Here is a 20,633-nt window from a genome sequence, read left to right on the forward strand (position 1 = left end):
TCTATCTCAGAGGCAGCATGGCCTCCTGTCTGTGCTACAATCCCCTCACCATCAATCCCAATCAGTCCCAACAATTAAGATGACAAAACTACCCTTCAAACTTTTAATTCGGACCATCAGACATTTGATTTTGCAGTAGAATTGATGAAACTAAAGTTACAATTGAACTTCTTTGTATCTTATTACAAATTCTTACCTCTACTTGAATTTTAATAAAGGATGTAGTCAAATTCGGATTTGAAAGAATTTTCAAAAACTTTAAAATTTTAATGTAATCAATTAAACGATTTTAAAGGATTTTAGAATCTATTCAAATCTAGGTGTAGTCAATTAAAAATTTTTAAAATCCATTCAAATCTAAGTATATTAAAAAAATTAAGATTTTGGAGGATTTTTGTCACGCCCCGATCCCGACATACGTCTAGGATCGACACGTAACGTCACCAAATACTCATCTCTAACTTACCCCGCCTCCGGAAAAAGTGAAACATAACTTAAGATCCGACTGCACAATTATTCTTTGTAGACTTTATAGCTGCATCTAACATCCTCGTTAGACTGCCTACCTACCCTAAATAGGAATCAAGTCATTCGTAATTCATTACTTCAGTACACTCGAACATTCATCACATAAGTCGTTATGTCCCAACAAAATATCACCATGAATATCATGCAATCTTTCAAATAACAAACGACGAAGCACAATCATATTATCTCATCATATTTATCAACAAGTCAGTTATAACAATAACAATGATATCCAACATAATAATCCCACAAGACGAATAACATTTCCACTTCATCCATCACATAAATCATCACGTTCCCACTTGAAATCACATTTCATAGCGTGTAACATATTAAAGAATTAGCAAAACACAATATTATTCTCCAAAAATATTAATCAACTAAAATAATCATAATAACGACACTCATATCCAACGTCACTCCACAATCCCGTAAATAATTAATCAATTCGTGAATCAAGATGTACAATCTTAGCATTTAATTATGTTCATCAAGCAATGCGATAACAAAACATTTCACGAATTAACCAAGAAACTCTATATAATTCCCCACTTGGATTATGAGTAATAATCATGGTAATTCTAATTTATTTTCACAATATCTATGGTGGGTAATTCCCATCTACTCGAATTTAGGATTCTAATATCACCTTACGAAATGAACAAGAGTAAGGATTCCGGACCACTCAACGGAATCCAACAACATCGGGTTCTGGACCACTCAACGGAACCAAAATATCAAGCAATTTCTCGTAATCTACCTAGACCTGTCATATGGAAAGTCAATGCCTACATTATGGGATTGGTGCTCTGGCAAATCAGGCATTCAGATAAGCTGCAAGGCTCGGGTGAGTGACAATAATATAAGCATGTGATACAATAATAAAACTAGTCATCAATCACAATTTATAGACCTTGAATATAAATAATTCATAAGAAATCAATACCAACCCTTTGAAAACTCTGAATAAGTCACCTAGACATCCAACGGTTCGTCTGAAACAAATCACAATATCTCACAACCATAATCTCATACAACACAATGAAAAGTAGGGCAAGAGGGATGCAGTTCGATCGAAGCTTACATAAGTAACCAAACAGGAAGTCGCCCCCCAAAGCGGATTAACCAAGCAGAGCCACCCCTAAGAAAGTAACCAAGCAGGCAGTGACCCCCCAATGCAGATTAACCAAGCAGAGTCACTCCTACAGTTATTAGGAGGTGATCACTCAATGCGGATTAACCAAGCATGATCACTCCTAAGCATACATGGCTATAAGGATCGCCCAACTTGGATTAACCAAGCGCAATCCATACATATAGTATGGTCCCCCAATGCGGACTAACCAAGCAGGACCACTAGCGACCCCCCAATGCGGATTAGCCAAGCAGGGTCCTAGTCCACCACTAGCCTTCACCTTTCATCAAATCAAGCCAATCATATAAAACAAACCATATTTCCAATGTGCACGTCAAATCCCACTTCATAAACTACCTTGATGGCTAGATATAAAAATTAACAATTTATAGGAAACATAATTATAAAACCATTTCATATTCACATATATTAAAGTCATTCACATTTCATCATATCATATCATCTATGCCAATCAACCACATTTCAAATATGCACGTCCAATCACATATCTCGATCATCATCAGTACACAAGCCAAATCATGTTTAATAAACATAGATCTATGGCTAAATATATATATATATATATATATATATATATAATCACATTTCAATATAAATCGCATTATAAAACCAAGTCATATTCACAGATGATACCAATATAAGAAATCAAGGTAATAACCACATCATATATGTTCAAGTCACTCTCTAACCAATGTAGGTCCACTAGACTTCACTTAAGTCTCCTATAGTACTAATTTTATTATTTAGAACGTATCGAGACATGTTGACTACAATTCAACTCTCGGTCAACGATAGGGTCCACCACTCTACGTAATTCGATCTTGAAGATCCGCACATCAGATTTATGATCCATAACTTCCCAAAGGCCACATTATGTTTCTAGAATAACATACTAAAATTTCATTATGATCCAACGGTCGGATTGTTGTCAATCACACAAACAAGTGGTGGTCTAAATTGATCACCACACCAAAAAATTGAATTTTTGGAAACCGAGCTAGACATAGGTTCACAGGGTTACTAGAAGGTATTTGAAAGCTAGACAACACTCGTGAACAATCCCATGCACCGCCACACACAGTGGTAGTCAAGATGGATGATTTAGAAACCCCGAATTTTCAACATTAACTAGATGAGCTCAAATTTACGTGGTAGTTAGAACTCAATAAGAGAAACACTTTTCACAACTAGGCTGACGATAATTTCTAACCAGAAACCGTCCAAATTTACCAGAGAAAACAAGATTTCTAGGGTTCTAAACACCCAACTCTAAAATGAATACGAAAGCATAAACTAAGCATACCAACTTGAAGATTATGAAGAGTAGATGAAGTTTCATACCTCACTCAAAGAAAGGGGTTGTTGGAATCACCGGAAAAATGATAAAACCACCGGAAAACTTGTGGGCTTTGCAGGTTCGAACTGCAAAGATGGAAAAGAAATTGGGAAATATAACACCACAGAGATGTAGGGTTCGTCAAGAGCTTTCCATGGACAGCAAGATCACCCAAAACGGAGCTCGGATGAAGAAGATACAAGCAGGTCAAGTTTTGTGGGTTTACGGGTCCAAGTCTCCCCTAAAATGGATTAGTAGCAGCTCCCCTGCCCACTTTCAGAAAACCTCCCCCTTTTCTGGAGGTTTCACTCCATTTATAGCATTTTGGTAATTTTACCAAAATGCCATCAACTTCAAACGACTCTAACTTTTCTGTTTTGATTCAGAAATAAGATCTGTTTACGCCTACGTGCACATGGAATCGAACTCTACATAACCAATTCAAGAGTTGACCAAAAAGGTTGAGAAAATTAGAAATGATTAAAGTAACCCTCACTTTGTTTTTCTCAAATTTGGAGAATTAACGAACTAGTTCCAATCAAATCTTCGAAATACGTCAAGAATGAAATAAAATAATAATTTTGGGGACGTGATATCATAATTTCAATAAGTTGTGGATTTTGTGGGATTTGAGAGCTATAACCAAGAGTAAGAAGAATCTAACATCACTCCCTAGATTTCAAATCCTTCCACAACAATCCATTCAAATTCTTTAAAATCCATATGAATTTTGTAGAAATCTTTAATCCTCTTTAATCCTATAAAATCTATCATTTTTAAAATCTTTTAAAATCTTAATTGATTGCATCCCTTAAAGTTAAAGTCCTTACATCAGAATCTGAAGTAAGGTCTAGCTCATTGAATCACTATGCAATGCAAAAGTTGCAATGAAACAAATACGAATCGAAAACTCTGTATTGGCCACACAAACAGCTCAAATTGATCATTTACGAACATTGACCATAAATCAACACTAATTTACATTAAGATAACCAAATGATTGATGAAAACAAAGCACATTGAATTGAATTACACAAAGAAATGTACAAATCGAACAGAGGATCCTGCTGAGGAAATAGTAAAGATAACATCAGTAGATATAAAATAATAATAATAATAAATAAATAAATAAATAAATAAAGAGAGAAATGGGGAGAACTCTCAAGAAGAGGGAGGTCGGCGAAAAAGAAAAAAAAAAGGGGGAAAAGAATGAAGGAGGGGGGAGGAAGACGGTGGAAAAAAGGAAAAGATGGGGGAAAAAATCGAAGGGCCAGGGGAGGAAGACCAGTGCTAGGGGTGACTCTTGTCGCTGCGGATGTTGAGATCAACGTGAACGCCGCCATGCTTCAGGTTTGAGTTGTATGATTTAATTTATGCAAAATTCTATTTTGTGTCAAAATATAGAAATAAATATCTAGCACTTCAACTATAGACACCATTACTTACGAGGATTTTAACTCGATTAGTATCTCTTGCTCCCTCCTGGTTATTTGGGTGATGTAAGACGAACAGTAGCTTTAAGTTTTTTACTTTTTATTGGGGTTGTTTACAGCAACAGATGATCGTGCCATTGTTGTTGGTATATGATTTGCCAGGAAAGTTTTGTATATAAGCATACAATAAAACATTGACATATACAAGCCATTGTTGTAGGTATATGATGTTGGGTATTTCTGTTTACACTGAGACTTAATAGTTATAAGCAGAAAGCATAAGATTAGCTTGTATTTTTACGCACTTCAGAATTTATGCTTTGTTTATTTGAAGTAACTTTGGGGTTCAGGAGATCAGATGCTCGGTTAGGTCCATGTAATAAGTACGAATTGTGTCTTCCTATAGTCAAGACCCCAAAGGAAATCAGCACGTATGGTTGTACTCGGTGGCCTTATTACGAGGTAGTGGCCATGACTTTTTATTAGAGCTCATAAACACGACTTTGAGGCCTCGCCAAGATGTTTAGAACCAAGGTTGAGAAACATTAAGAAAAAAAAGAAAGAAAGAGAATTCGTAAATAAAATAACGTATCATCAACTTGGGTTTTTAGAATAGCTATGAAATCGCCTAGTGAGGCAAGTACGTAGTATAGTTATGGATTTAATTTTAGGCATTTTAGCCAAAATTGTCTCTGAGGCATATCGATACCGAAAGCTAAAGGGCGGGACAGAGAGAGGAGGTTTCTACCGGGGGAGAGAGTGTGCTTGTCCCTCTTTTGGACCCATCATCTAATCTGATCCCACAAATGAAGGTGTAAAGATCATAAGTCTAATCTCCAAGGCAGTCAAGGTATAATCCAAAAGGGGTCTTTGATTGGATAGGTTGATCATTTTTTTGATCTTTCTGAAGTGTGGGCTGCGGATTGATCTTAATCACATTGGGATGGTACGGGGGAACAAGATGGACTTGGTTAGGTCTCCCCCCCAGTCCTTTTGCTGGAAGTTCGAATGGCTTCTAGTATGGATGTGTCTCAGCTTCGCCTGATGCTCGAGATCATCTCAATCCCCTCTCCCTAATGGTATGGTCGAGCAATCACCCGCTAGTTGAGTGTGAAACCTTGGTCCCTAAGATTTGAAATCAATAGAAGTAGTTCCGGAGATTGCCCACCATCAATCATTTTAGTCATTCCATGAAAAAATATATTAAATAAGGATCAAAATGACAAAAATATCCTCAATTTAATAAACAATATGACAAAATGATTTGACAAAAAATAAGGGTATTTTTGTCATTTTATTCCTATTTAATGGAGATTTTTCATGGAATGACCAAAATGAGTGATGATAGACGAATTCAGGGACCAATTCTAGCAATATCAAATCTCAGGGACCAAAGCGATGAGTTATGTAAATCTTAAGGACCATTTTGGCTAAATAGCCTAATTATTAAGGTGAACTACGAATGACTTGATCCCGTTTAGGGTACATAGGCAGCCTAGTCTGAGGATTGGATGCAGCTATGAAATAAAAGGAAAATTTATTAAACTTTTGAACTGTTGGTCTCTATTTTCTTTGTCATGTCTCAAAAGCGAGGCATGATAGATGAAAAAGTATGTGGTAATGCGTCATGTATCGATTGTAAATGTATCTCGGGATCGAGGCGTGACAAATTCAATTGGAGATCAATCACCAACTTTGATTTGATGACTTATTCAATTCGATGTCATATGTATTCTCCCCACGGATATGGTATGTTAGTTTGAATAGGGAGGAAGGTGGACAAAGGATCCTCGGCGGGAAGCGACGAGGAGCGATAGTGGCCGCTGGCGAGGTAAGGTGGTTGTTGGGGTTGGATTCGTGTTGGTAGGGAGTTGGATGTGCCGTGTTCTCTCATTCAATAGTATGAATTTTTTATTATTTTTTTTAAAACACAAAATAATAGTACTTAACACTGTTAACATTGTGTTAAACACGTATCAAGTAGATAGATAAGAAATATTGAAAAAGACACAAACTTGAGGACAACAGACCGCACATGATAAACAAAAGCTAATCAATTGATTAAAGACGTGCAAGAAAATAGGTCTAATAGCTAGGATTACAAATCAGCATATTTTTATTTTTATACTAGCATACCTGAAGATTAAAATTGATATAAACATGTAAATGCATATAATCCCTTGATTATAGGATTAACTGGAAAATGTGCTTGCGCTTTGCTGCGGGCGTTGGATGTGAAATTTCGTTTCTGGATTTCACTATTTAAAATTACACATTTCGTATTCTTAGTTTCAACGCGTATATAATTACAATGTGTAGTTTTTTTTTTTTGATAAGTAAAATGATGAAAACACCCTTAATGAATTAAACGGACTTTTTGAGGACGTATTTTATTCCTAAATGTTTTGTCACTTTTATTTACATATGTGGATAGAGCTCGACCTCACGAGTGCGTAGGCGAAAACTATTCGCCAAACGGAACTATAACGAACAAGATATAAACAAGCAAAGACGAGCGAAATGGTCTGCAGAAATCCGTTTGTCCTGCTCAATTCCGAAGTAACGCGGTTGAGGTTTGGCTTTATATAATTATACATGTATGTATGTATGTATGTATGTATGTATGTATGTACATGTATATATGTAAATGTATGTCATGTGCATGTATGTATGTATGTATGTATGGGTAGACAAAATCCCACATTAGAGAGGAACCAAATAATGTATGATTTCTTTTTTCTTTTCTTCTGCTAGTTCACTCCATACACTTTAGTTTCAATTTTATCGCTAATGTGGACAACCATAAATCTTCTTCTTGGTCTTGCTTTTTCAGCAACATATTGGGATTGTGATGTCATTACATTAGCCTTTCTTGTGACTTGATTCACGTATCTGTTTCGATTCACCTATTTCACTTAAAGACCAAAATTTAAATAAGAAAAGTAATTACCCATCTCAACAAATTCATTACTATAAACTGATGGCCAGTTGTAAAATTAAAATTCATGAGACAAATTATAATAAAAGTTCAAGGGGGAAAATTTGCAAATTTTAAGAAATCAGGCGGTATTCGGCTAAAATTAAAATTTAGAAAGAAATTAGCAGCTCCATACAAGTTCAAGAAAAAAAATCGTCTAATATCTCATGTGTACTTTAAAAGTATGTGTTTCACTACTAATTACCCCGAGACCTTCAATTATAACTTTAATAGAGTAGCTAACATTGGTTGTATCTTCTATAATCATCAACCCACCCTATAGTGAAAAAAAAAAAAAAACCTAAAAATATAGATAAGTTTTTTGTTAATTTTTTTTATTTTGATGCAACTATATATATATGTTAAGGATTGAAAGAATAAATTTTTGTAGAAATCACTATTTATGAGAATCGAATTTAACAATTTTCTTAACCTATGACATTCAAATTTAATAAATCGAACAAAAAAAAGGATCAAAATTAAATAAGAGTATTTGAGAGGCTAAACTAATATGTTTATCATTTTCCTATTTTCTTTTGTATACGAAGGAAACTGTTATAAACTTGTGGAACCTATTTTTTCAGTCACTAAAGTAATTTATATATATATATATATATATATATATATATATCTGATCAATAAAGTAATTGTCATATATTTGTTTTTAAGCTGAAAATCCACAAAAAAAATCAAGTGTGGCGTAGATTTGTTCGGAGAGTTGAAAACTGACAGTGATTGACGGTTTCGTCTTGGTCTTCTTTGACTATGTATGCCAGGATTGAGATGCCGTGTGGAAATGAAGGTTTCTGGATGGAGTTTTTAGCCAAACTTTGTTCTTACTTGTCATTTTCTTCAAATTTTCAATAATTACATCTCCATATTAAATATTTAGTCTTCACACTTCTTGGAACAAATGTTTCTTTTGTGGGTGTGGATTGAATCTTCTTTTCCAAGTTCAAATATTTAGTGTTCACTCCTCTTGGAAAAATGTTTCTTTTGTAGGTCTGGATTGAATCTTCTTCTCCCAGTTTGTGGTCACAAATTCAAGGATGAAAGAATTGGTTTCCATGGAAATATCTTTTTGTCAGAAAACTTCGGTGGTATGAAATTTTTTGTATTCATAATGAAAAAAGAAGTTGTCTCTAGTTAGCAGGATATAAACCTTACTCCTCCTAAAACCAACAAAAAAAATACATGAAAAAGAAAGAGGGACATAAATCTTATCTCTCTAGAAACCAAAACAAAAAAAATACAAAGAAAAGAAAGAGGAGACATGAAACCTAAACTCTCTAAAGCCAAATCTAAAATGTCTAAACCTACAAAACAATTCGAACGACACCACAAAGTTAGGATAAAAAACAAGAAAGTGAAACAAACCTGAATGCTGAGATGCATGTTAATTTGAGAAGCTGCAGCCAGACAATCCAACATAATCTGAAAGCAAAGCACGAGCCGCTGACGGCGGGTGATCATGCTATGTTAAAGTTGGAGAAGACAAGTTCATGTTAGCAAAATTATCCATAACAAAATTTTTTTGGCGATATATGTGAGATGCGTGGAAAATTATTTTTTGAATGCGGTCCAAATAAATAAACCAATGCGTACGAAGAGACCAAATGTGTATGTGAATACTCTTTTCCACTTGACTCTTCCACTCTAGTTTCAGCCCTTCGAATTTTCACAGGAAGATCATAGTTTTAGATATTCTTTTGTAGGCCATATAAAATGACAGTTGGTGGTTGTCTTTTTAACATCACCCCTTCAATATTCCTTTTTATTTTTCATGACCAACTGTATACCTTATAAAAAATTTCTATTCTTAGCATGTAACTTTGCATTACAAAGTTCATTTATCTATCGACATAAATATTTAAGAGAAGGTTACTTGTCAACTACAATTTTTTTCATAGATGAATTGTTAATTTTGTCTCTAAATTAGCACTTAAGTAAAAATTAGGTCTCTAAATTATTATTTTTCGGAAAAATTAATATAAATCACTTAGTACTAGTATTTAGTGTTGATATTCTTCATTTATAAGTGGAAGCATCTTGTGACTCTTCTCCACATGTCGTAAGAAATTCTTATGTTAGAGACCTAACTCGTCTTTCTATGATGCAATCTGTGAAAATTAAACTTTAGCTGATGTTTGGTATTTTCTTTCTTTACTTTATTGATCAAAACATTTGTTTAGAACACGTAACTCTGGATTTATCTACATGCAGGAACAAAGTTCCCTTTCAAAATAATGAAAATTAACATTGTCGGTGTTCCAAATACACAAAAAAATTTCTCCACACAATCAACATAAAACAAACTTGTGCTTAAATCAAACCAAAACGCCTACATATATTAATATCAATGCTGGAGTGAGATTGACTTTGCAGTTTATACAATAAAATTAAAAACAAAAACAAAAAACCTACATTTTTTTAGCGAGGATATAGCTCAGTAATTGAGTCCTCATTTATCGACACATGCTCAGGGTTTTTAGATTCATATGATTGTGTTCGTTCCGTCGTGTCTGCTTCACTGTTGTGCAAATAATATGCAGGTCTTGAAGGTAATGGGAGTGTCATAGAATGACTATTAAGCATCGAAACAACTGAAGTCATTGTCGGTCTGCTGGCCACATTTTCTTGGACGCAAAGTAAACCAATGTGGATGCATCTTATCGTTTCAGTTCCTAATCCCGTCGTTAGCACAGGGTCTATGATATTTGACACAGTATCCTCCTTCCAATTTCTCCATGCCTATAATAAAAGTTGAGAAGTGCATTAATGAAAGGAGGTTCATATACTAAGAGTTAAATAATGTGTAAAAGAGTATATTCTTACTCACATAGGTTAAAAGGTCCTCTTCATTCGCAGCACTGCGGAAACTGGTAATCTTTCTACTACTTAAGATCTCAAGGACTAACACGCCAAAACTAAAAACATCCGATTTGACAGAAAAACGACCATGAATCGCATACTCTGGAGCCATATATCCACTGCATAATTATATTCACCAAATTAAAACATGAATTCCGGGCTTCTAGCAAGGCAAGCACACAAACGTGTTTTAGCTAGAGTTTTTGTATACTTACTAGGTCCCCATGATTGTCTTAGTATCTCCTCGAGTTTGATCCATCATAAACAATTGAGCCATGCCAAAGTCTGCAATTTTAGGATTCATATCTTCATCTAACAGAATGTTGCTAGGTTTAAGATCACGGTGAATGATTCGAGGACAAGAATCTTCATGAAGGTAAAGAAGCCCTCGAGAAATCCCTCTTATGATTTTGTAACGTGTTTCCCAATTCAAATGTCCATGATTGATTGGATCTAAATACAATTGCAATAGAATGAAATATGATTCATAAGTTTTTCTGTTGTTGATACAATTTTCAGTAACATAAAATTTAAGAGGACATGTTGTCAATTATGCCAAAAGATAGAGCAAACATACCAAAAATGAAGTGATTAAGACTTGTGTTGGGCACGTATTCGTAAATGAGGATTCTTTCCCCTGCTTTCAAGCAAAAACCTAGCAGTCGTACTAGATTCCGGTGGTGAAGTTGAGAAACTAACGTGACTTCAGTTTTAAATTCACGATCACCTTGTTCAGAATTCTTAGAGAGTCTTTTCACGGCTATATATTTTCCATTTGGTAGCCTACCCTGAAGTTTATAAGAAAAAAAAAAAAAAAAAAAAAATTTAGTTGGGTTAAACAATTTTTCAGTAAATCGTTTTTCTTGTAATATAGTGTTTTGTTACCTTGTAGACAGCTCCAAATCCTCCTTGGCCAAGCTTATTTGCATCAGAGAAGTCATCTGTTGCAGATCCTATAGTTTCGAAGTCATATTGCAATGATTCCACCAGACCAATGTCATCGGAATTATCATCTGAAAAGTGCGTGACAGCTTCATCATCAAATCTGTTCTAAGAGAAAAAGCATAATATATGAGACTATGTGACAATAATCACAGTTGGAATTACTTTCACGTTTTAGTTTTTTCCTTCGTCTCCTCATTCTTAAGGAAATAAATATTCCGATAAGAATCATAGCGACAAAAACAATCGCAACAACAGTGATGATGATGACTGCTTTTGATATGGTACTCTTCTTTCCTGCAAAACATCAGAAGGGTGCCTTCATTTTATTGTGCATCACAAATAGAAAGCAAAGACCAAGAATTAATTGTAATGAAGGCATCCATCAAGTTTAACCACACCTGGGAGAGTTACTAGAGAATCGGCGGTAAAGTTGTAGAAAATATTTGTCTCGAATCTCAAATTACAACTCGGCTTAAGAACTCTGCCTCCTTGCTTTCCACCACAACACTCTGGTATTTTTGAGATAGCCCCTTTGAGGCAATCACTGCAGCTTTTCTTACCCAAATCTGGAGTGCACTGCAAAAGTGCATATATTGGTTGGTTTGTTGTACTTCCTTGGATAATCACATGTCCTGCTGCAAATTTTTTAAGAGAATCCCCCGACGCAGCTTTCTCCGTCAAAGTATCCAAAAAGAGATTGAGCACCAAATCGAATTCTTCGGGATCAATTGCGTTAAACGGGCTAGGAACGTACTCACTAGGCTTATCCTCCTGAGTACCAAATATTAATTTGCTCGAGTATCGAACCATGCAAAACACCCCCCATATGATCGCTTCCTCTTGATTCGAACAATACGTGAAGAGAATGGAACTAGACTGGTTGACACAAGTGTGACAGTCGTTGAGGGACACATCTCCTCTACACAATGCAATTGCGTTCACTTTGTAGGGGTCTTGCCCCGTCGATGAATTGTAAAAGCCGGAGTTGGTTTTATTGTTGGAAGAGAAAGAGGAGAGGAGGGTGTTGAGGTTTTTTTGGTAGGCGCCACCTTCTTCGTAGGTGCCAATGTAGGAACATCTCCGGCAGAAATCATCTTTATAAGTGCATACAGCGTCATTGACCTGGGCTACGGCGGGTGCAAGAAGGCCCAAGAGAATGGAAACAATGAAGAGAATTAACAATCTTGAGGAATCCATTTCTGTTGCTCAAGTCAAATGTAGTTTGAATTTTAAATGTAGTAGTTACCAATGTTTTAAAAACCGAGGCTTGAGGCGCGGTCTTTCAAGGTGGGTGGTGAGGAAAACGTCTTTGCCAAGTGAAAGTAAGCTTAAACTCGTTTAGGCATGATCAGGCACACATGTGCGCTTGAGATGTCAATTAGGGTTAGTCTTCACCTTTTAAAACATTGGTAGTAACCAACGTGTTTTCAGTGGTTGGTTTAATGGACCACTAACTAGCATGATACATTTGCTTCGCTAATCATCAAGTCACTCTGGACTTGTATTCATATCCTGTTCTAAACTAGTTAAGAGAAAAAACTTGAACGTAAGAGAATGACATATTGTCTTCACTCGCTGATGAAACCCACATCCATCTATCCCACTCGATAATTTTGACTTGGAATAACTACAAAGAATAAAGGGAACCCTGACTTTAACTCCATTATTGAATTAATTTTGCTTTTGTGCTTGTGCTACAATATTGACCAATTCCACATAACATCTCCTTCGCTGTCCATGTCTATTTCTTGATAAAATGAAAAGTAGGGTGAGTTATTAAAGGAAATGATGGTGATTTTATGGATAAACAAGTGTCTTACTTGTCTTTTACCTATCTTCTTGACATGTGTCTTCTATTTTTTTTTAATTTTTTTTACGTGTCTTCTATTCAACTGTTGTCTCAGGTTTGTCTCTTTCCAATTTCCATAGCAGTGTTAAATCTTATTATTATTATTATTATTATTATTATTAACAATGATATAATCTATATTAAGAAGAATAGGCGGACTTAGTCTCATAATATGTTAGTAATAAAGTGGTTCAAACTCTCCTTTAACGAGAATCAAACTTAAAACATCTCATTTACTAATGAAAATAAAAAAGAAATACTATTAGACCGTATTTTGTTTTAAAATACAAATAATAACAAATAATAAATTTACATCAGACCGTGGGAAAAGAACCAACGCAACGCAGACCCAAACGCCCCACAACTGGCGGATATTGCCTTCCTTCTCACCATCTCAAGACTCCTTTGCCCCTTCACTTTCTTAACCTGTCTCCTCGGTTACCGCCGACATATACCGCCTGCAAGTACTAGATCCAAATATATCGAGCAGTGAAAGCCAAATCCGAACAAAATCACTCAAACTTCTCGTTTGTTCCGAACAAAAAACCCTAATAAACCAAATCCAATCCCACAGTACGAAACAATGGGCGAGGATAGATTCGATTGTCGTCTATTTCTTAATAAAATATTTTTTTAAAAGTAATAATTAATTGTTTTTCAAAGGAGAAGACCATCTCTTTCTTTTTCCTCTGTTTAAAGTTTTTGATACTCAACTTCTAGTCCATGGTTTTTTTTTTGCCACCCTAAAGGACAACTCAATTTGCTGGGTTTTTTTTTTTGCTTAATTTTGTCCTAATTTTTGGTCCATTGGGATTAGGCAATTCCAAAGTCATCTTTATGAACCCTAATAATGAAAAAAAAAAATATTTATCGCCTCCAAAATTAAGTTGAATGGCTGTTTACTTTACGATCATCTATTTTTTAATAAACCATTATTTTCAAAGAATTAATTAAATTTTTATCTTAGTTTGTTTTCATCCAATGGTCTTCTACTTGTCTTTTTTTTTTAAGTGTTTAATGACTTGTACTTTATTTTATACAATTATAAAGTTTTCTTTATTAAATTAGTAAAGGGTAAATTAGTAAATCTATAAGCAAAATTTTGACTGAAGGGGTTATATGAAAGAGAATTAAAACCTGAGGGGGTGTTTGCGTAATGTCTCAAATGTGAGGGGTTTTGTGAAAACTCGATAAACCTCATGGAGTATTAGTGTAATTAACCCAATTTGGGTGCCCACACAGGGCATCCTTTTTTTTTTAATATTATTTTGCAACTATGTCACCGATGTGAATTAGGGTGGCACTGCAGGAAAGGCACCGATGTAATGATGGTAGCCATTGTTACAATAGAGTCCTCTACATAGGCCACACTTTCTAGTTTAGTGGGTGCTTGGTGGCCATAGAGGTTTGCCACCAATGTGAGTGGCAACACTTGACAATAGCCACCAATGAAAAGGGTGGCTTATAGCTAAATTTTTAGTAGTGCTAACCTGGATATATATGTTAGTTTGAATAGGGAGGAAGGCGGCAGGAGGATCCTTGGCGACAGGCGCCGAGGAGCGATAGTGGCCGCTGGTGAGGTGAGTTGGTTGTCGGGCTGGATTCGTGTTCCTAGGGAGTTGGATGTGTCGTGTTCTCTTAACAATGTTAACATTTTGTTAAACACGTATGAAATAGATAGATAAGAAACCATCTTCTCCGGATCCTCTTTATGAGGTCCTGAAGATCCTCAAATCATGCTCGTTCATTGTATATCGTGCGGTCAGTTTTCGTTAGGTATTATTCATATTTAATTTAAAATAAAGTATTTAAAATGATTTCTGACTGTACAATGTACAATAAACGAACACGATTTGAAGATTTTCATAATCCTCACAAAGAGAATCCGAAAATGATCCTCATTCGATAAGAAATATAGAAGGAGACACAAACTTGAGGACAACAGATCACACCCGATAAACGAAAGCTAATCAATGGATTAAGGAAAGTAAGAAAATAGGTCCAATAGCTAAGATTACACATCATCATATTTTTATTTTTATACCAACATACCCCTAAAATTATAAATTGTTATAAATATGTAAATGCATATAATCCTCGATTTTAGGATTAATAGATGAACGAATTCCTTAATTGTAGGATTTGAACTAGTCCGTTAATAACTTCAACTCTCTCATGTTGGGGTGATTTTTGGGTGATTGTGAGGGATGAAAAGGGGAGGTTTATTGCTGCTGGGCATAAGTTGGAGTATCCTCCCCTTTAGCTGAAGCTTTTGCACTCCATGAGTTGCTAGTGGCTGCGTTACGGCCGTTTTTTAGGGAAACTTAATGAGAGTACTTGCGGGAAGAAAACATTGTGGCTAGGGATGGTGTGGGAAAGTGATCCGAATACCATACTTCGTTTTGTTGGTGTTTATTTAGCTGTATGATAGATTTTATATTAATATACCATATATGTCACTTTTTTTTTTTTATAATCTATCACAAATTAATTGTTTATTTCTCATATTTTGTCTAGATATCTAAGTATTGCATTTTCACTTGAAGCAATTTGATAATGACCATGTTTGTATTACAATCGATATTAGAAAAGAAGAATTTAAAAACAAAACTTGAGCGGCTTAAAAATAAGGCACTTTAAACCATATAAATTATAGTATAGTCACTATATATAGAGTCGGCAGGCCTTTTCTCAATTTTGCTATCTCAAATATGTCGAACAATTTCTGTAGCTTCAAACTATGCGCTACGGTGTAGCTTCCATTTTCTTATAATTCGATAGTCACGTCATTTAGTATTACGGTCAAATGATATTCTTCTTCACTTGTAAGTAAGAGATATTATGTTCAATTCTCGCTAATGACGAATTTGAATCACATAATTGAAGCCCATTATAAGACTTAGGGCTGGTTTGGTATTGCTGTGATTTGAAAAAAAGCTGCTTCTGCTGTGCTGTGAGAATAAGTAGCTGTGAAATAAAGCAGCAGAGTGTTTGGTAAACTTTTTTGTAAAAGTGTTTTTGAAAAAAAAAAGCAGTATTAGAGTGTTTGGTAAACTTTTATGTAAAACAGATGTGAAAAAAAGCCAGTTTTTCAAAGCTAGGTTTTGAAGCTTCTTGTTTTTGGCTTTTTTTCATCCAAAACTGTGAAAAAAAGTTGAAGCTGAGTGTTTACCAAACACAAAAACAGCTCCCAGCTTTTTTTGATAGCAGCTTTTTTCAGAATCACCTCAGTACCAAACCAGGTCTTAGTCCGTTCTCCCATTCCCTTAGTATGGATGATATTGTTGTGTAAAAATATAATTAGATAGTAACGTCTAATATTAAATTTAGTATTATTATTGACTTAAACCTAAAAATTCTAAAAATTAAATGTACGAAAGCACTAAATATCTTCTTTTTATAGCGTACTTTGGACGGCGGAGATGTGGCCCAACTCTCGCACAGGCCATCAGCAACTCTCGGTGAAATGAGAGGCGCTTTCTTGACGTGCATGCATGGCTTTCTCTTTAGCATTCCTGTCATGCACCCAGATTAACCAATAAGCCAGAGGACCGCCACAACAGCTTGGACGGTGACTCTAACAGCAACGAAAGATTTTCTCTTCCCTATTCCTGCATGCAAAGATGGAATTGTACATACGTACTGGGTATTAATAATATCAAGCCAAAACCTAATCAACATAATACTAATTAGTTAATTAAATTGATCATCATTTTAATCATAATACTTACCCCCACTTTTGGTTGGCTTTCCTTCCCCGTAGAAGAGGTCAGGCCCGTACCTCACCTGACAGCTTGGCGAAAAAATCATACCCCATGTTCTTCCCTCACAAGTCTCCTGATACCCACCGACACCCGCCCTCAAACACCTTTGGCAGTCAGTCCCATTTATGTCCGGAGTACATTGCATCAAACAATATATCGACGTCCGTCCGTTGCCTTTCTTGTCATCCCCGGTTGCATAATAAATTGGAGTCGTATTCCCAACAGCTTTGTCCACAAGACCATTCATCAAATCAAACAAGCTCTGATTAAACTGGTCTTTGTTTGAAACTTTGTTCACACTGCACCAATACCGCCACGGAAGCTCCTCTTCTGTGGCAGAGATGGAGCGGTTTGAATATCTCAACATGCATTCCTCATACCAAACGATGGATTCCCTGTTGTTGGTGCAATTTTGTTTGAGGTTCTTGGCAGCGGAGTCGATGCAGTCGCGGCAGACTCCGGACTTGACATCACCTCGACAAAGGTATAGGCCGTACACTTTTTTGTCGTTGTCTCCGGATGAGGAGTTGTAGAAGCTGGTGCCGGAAGATTTAGAGGAGAGTTCGGAGAGGAGTTTGTTGACGTTGTCTTGGAACGGGGCGTTTTGGGCTTTGTTAACTTCTAAAGAGCAGTAGTGGTGGATGTAGTGAATCGAATTGGAACAGATCACAAGTTTGAATAGGCTGATGAACGAAAGGGATACAATTATTAGGGTGTGATCATGAAAATTAACTAATGACATCTTAATTTGTTTGATCGAATCCCTTAAAGTTCCTTAACTGGTGGTGCAAAAGGATCATAATTGGAAATAATTAAGGTGTTTTTTTAGTGATGGAGATCAACTGACATCTTTGTTTGCTCGATGGTTGAAGATTGTTGAATTAGTGGTGCAAAAGGAATGCAGATTGCATGCTTGAATATTGACTATAAATAATAGGAGGCATCCCTGAAAGGCTCTCATAATTTTTGTTGACATATTCAACGTGATTTTCTCATTTCTATGACTAATTCAGAAAACAAATAATGATTGGGAGAGGGAACAGACATCCGCTAATTCCACTGTAAAAGTTTTCTATAAATATAAGTTACAAGAATAACCTCACCAACTTGAAGCAAGAATACAATAAAATGACTTGTGCTACAAAAATAACAAAAAAAAACTCAGCATATATGTTCCCAAAAAACACATCAGTGATCACTAGCGAGGATATGGTTCAGTAATATTTGAAGGCTCATTTTGCGTCAAATAGACGGAGCTAGTTTTCGATTCATCAGAATTTGTCAATCCTGCCAACAATATGTCTGATCCACTGTCATCTTGCAAATAAAATGCAGGTCGTGAGGGCACTGAAAGTATGAGAGAATGACTATTAAACATGGATACAACTGACGCCACCATCGGTCTGTCAACCACATTTTGTTGCACACAAAGTAAACCAATGTGGATGCTTCTCATTGTTTCAATTCTTGAACTTGTCGTCAACGTAGGATCTATGATATTTTGAGGTGTTTCCTCCTTCCAATTTCTCCAGGCCTTCATCAACATAGTTAAAAGGAAAATTTTTACCACTAGTTAATTTTTCTTTGGCAAGCAAAAGAGGAATAACCAACTTGATTATACTAATACTCACATAGCTTAAAAGGTCCTCTTCATTTTCACCATATCAAAAACTTCCGATCTTTTTACCACTAATAATTTCAAGAACTAACACACCAAAACTGAAGACATCAGTTTTGACAGAAAAACGCCCATGAATTGCGTACTCTGGAGCCATATATCCACTGCAAGATTATGTTCCGGTTATAAGAATGTAGGTTTCTTCTTTTGTAATGGAAACTTCAAATTTTTTAAATCAAACACAAAACTAAATTAAGTGTAAGATAGCTTACAATGTTATTACAAACAATCTGGCCATACCAAAATCGGCAATTTTGGGGTTCATATCTTCATCTAACAAAATGTTGCTTGCTTTGAGATCACGATGAATAATTCGGACCCGAGAATCTTCATGAAGGTAAAGGATCCCTCGAGCAATGCCTCGTATGATCTTGTAACGTGTTTCCCAATCCAACCGCACATGATTTTTGGGGTCTAATAAATATTGTTTCGTTAGAATGAAATGTGATATCTTTTCATCAATAAGAAATTACTACAATACACACACACACCCCAACAAAGGGCTAGAGCAAATATACCAAAAATGAAGTGATCCAGGCTTGCGTTAGCTACGTATTCGTAAATGAGGAGTCTTTCATCTGCTTTCAAGCAAAATCCAAGGAGCCTTACTAGATTCCGGTGTTGAAGCTGAGCAAGTAACTCGACCTCGTTCTTAAATTCACGATCGCCTTGTTCAGAATTATTATCCAGCCTTTTCACGGCTATAATTTGCCCATTCAATAGCCTTCCCTGAATGTTTGACAGAAAAAAAAAGAAAAGAAAAGGAGTAGTAAGGAAACAATTGTTAAATGTCATCTTTTTCTTGTGGAATTTATTTGTTTTGTTACCTTGTAAACAGCTCCAAATCCACCTCGTCCAAGCTTATTAGCATCAGAAAAGTCATCTGTTACAGATTTTATAGTTTCGAAGTCATATTGCAACGACTCCACCAAACTAACTTCATCTGAATTCTCGCGAACTGAAAATAGAAATGTTTCCAAACATTAGATGAGATAAATGCATTTTAAAGATCAGAGTGTGACAATAAAACTTGTTCAACTTATTACCTTCAACTTCAAGTAATTTTACTCTTCGTTTCCTCATCTTAAGAAAATACATATGCTGCTTATGATAATAGCGATGGCAACCAAAACCACAGTGATGATGATGACAATTTCTCTTGTATTACTCTTCTTTGCTTCTGAAATATTGTGAATCACAAGTGTAGTTTTATTAAGAATCACACCACTTAATTGTGAGCCATTGATTGCATTTAAGTACATTAAGAAAAGTTATCGTTATGACATGTGGCACAATCTGGAGTGTTGGAATTCAAATTTTTTTTATATCCAACAGTAGAGATTAATTAGTTGAATAAAAATTTTAAAAAAATTGTAAAAAATTCGGAAAAAAATCTGAAATTTAAAAAAAAAAAATTGTTTTAACTTTTCTATAAATATCTTCTCATTATCATCTACCTTACACCACAATTTCATAATTTCTCAACTACTTTCAATCACATTCCTTTCTTTCTTTCTCTCAAATTTAATAATATTTCGGATAATGACACGTGGCGCAACGAGAACGATTAAAAATCTTATCCGAAATTACAATTAAAATTATTTTGTATTATTTAATAATACTTCGGTTAATGACACGTGGCGCAACGAAAACGATTAAAAATCATATCCGAAATTACAGTTAAAATTATTTTGTATTATTTTATAAATAAAAAAATACTAATATTTTATTACCTATTGTCATGGCTATTGAAGTGCAACGGTGGAGATGCAAAAGGCAATTACTGTTTATTAAGGGCAATTACTGTTTATCAGGTGGATTGAATAGTGAATAGCCTGGGGGGAGGACTCCCACGCTGGAGTTGCTCTAAGGGGTACCTCTCAACTTTTTGTCATTATATGTGGAATTTATGTTTTGGCACCTATTGGAAGTAATACTCAAACCCTTGAAGGGAAATTAGGCCGAATGCCTAATTCATGCGGAATTTGTTTTTGTAGGCCAACCACAAAGAAAAAGGAAATACTCTGTGTGTGTGTGTGTGTGTATTATTTTTTAATTATTATAAATAAACCGATGAGAAATATAAAAATTTAAAT

At 35.3% G+C, this 20,633-nt stretch overlaps 2 protein-coding genes and 1 pseudogene across 2 annotated transcripts; all 3 read right to left on the minus strand.

The window, feature by feature from the left end:
* Window positions 1-9,677: 9,677 nt before the first annotated feature.
* Window positions 9,678-12,631, minus strand: LOC137727831 (cysteine-rich receptor-like protein kinase 27). Its single transcript, XM_068466668.1, has 7 exons — window positions 11,645-12,631; window positions 11,409-11,540; window positions 11,187-11,314; window positions 10,879-11,089; window positions 10,517-10,754; window positions 10,270-10,420; window positions 9,678-10,181 (listed from the first exon to the last, which is right to left on the minus strand). Exons 1-7 carry the CDS (start codon window positions 12,441-12,443, stop codon window positions 9,861-9,863), a joined length of 1,980 nt encoding a protein of 659 aa, XP_068322769.1. The 5' UTR covers window positions 12,444-12,631; the 3' UTR covers window positions 9,678-9,860.
* A 3,759-nt stretch (window positions 12,632-16,390) lies between these two features.
* LOC137727835 (antimicrobial ginkbilobin-2-like protein) lies at window positions 16,391-17,632 on the minus strand. The gene is made up of 2 exons (XM_068466669.1): window positions 16,827-17,632; window positions 16,391-16,706 (listed from the first exon to the last, which is right to left on the minus strand). The coding sequence occupies exons 1-2, from the start codon at window positions 17,599-17,601 to the stop codon at window positions 16,627-16,629; spliced, it is 855 nt and encodes a 284-aa protein (XP_068322770.1). The 5' UTR covers window positions 17,602-17,632; the 3' UTR covers window positions 16,391-16,626.
* A 246-nt stretch (window positions 17,633-17,878) lies between these two features.
* LOC137728593 (cysteine-rich receptor-like protein kinase 29) lies at window positions 17,879-19,799 on the minus strand (annotated as a pseudogene).
* Between the last annotated feature and the right edge of the window lie 834 nt (window positions 19,800-20,633).

The sequence above is a fragment of the Pyrus communis genome, chromosome 3 (genome assembly GCF_963583255.1).
Source record: "Pyrus communis chromosome 3, drPyrComm1.1, whole genome shotgun sequence".
Lineage (NCBI taxonomy): Eukaryota > Viridiplantae > Streptophyta > Magnoliopsida > Rosales > Rosaceae > Pyrus > Pyrus communis.

Coding starts and splice junctions, on each gene's coding strand:
- LOC137727831 (XM_068466668.1), bottom strand. CDS start 12,443: ATGGATTCCTCAAGATTGTTAATTCTCTTCATTGTTTCCATTCTCTTG. Junction 11,541..11,644: donor TTCTCTAGTAACTCTCCCAG/GTGTGGTTAAAC, acceptor GATGTTTTGCAG/GAAAGAAGAGTACCATATCA. Junction 10,755..10,878: donor TCTTAATCACTTCATTTTTG/GTATGTTTGCTC, acceptor AATTGTATTTAG/ATCCAATCAATCATGGACAT.
- LOC137727835 (XM_068466669.1), bottom strand. CDS start 17,601: ATGTCATTAGTTAATTTTCATGATCACACCCTAATAATTGTATCCCTT. Junction 16,707..16,826: donor AAAGCCAACCAAAAGTGGGG/GTAAGTATTATG, acceptor CTTTGCATGCAG/GAATAGGGAAGAGAAAATCT.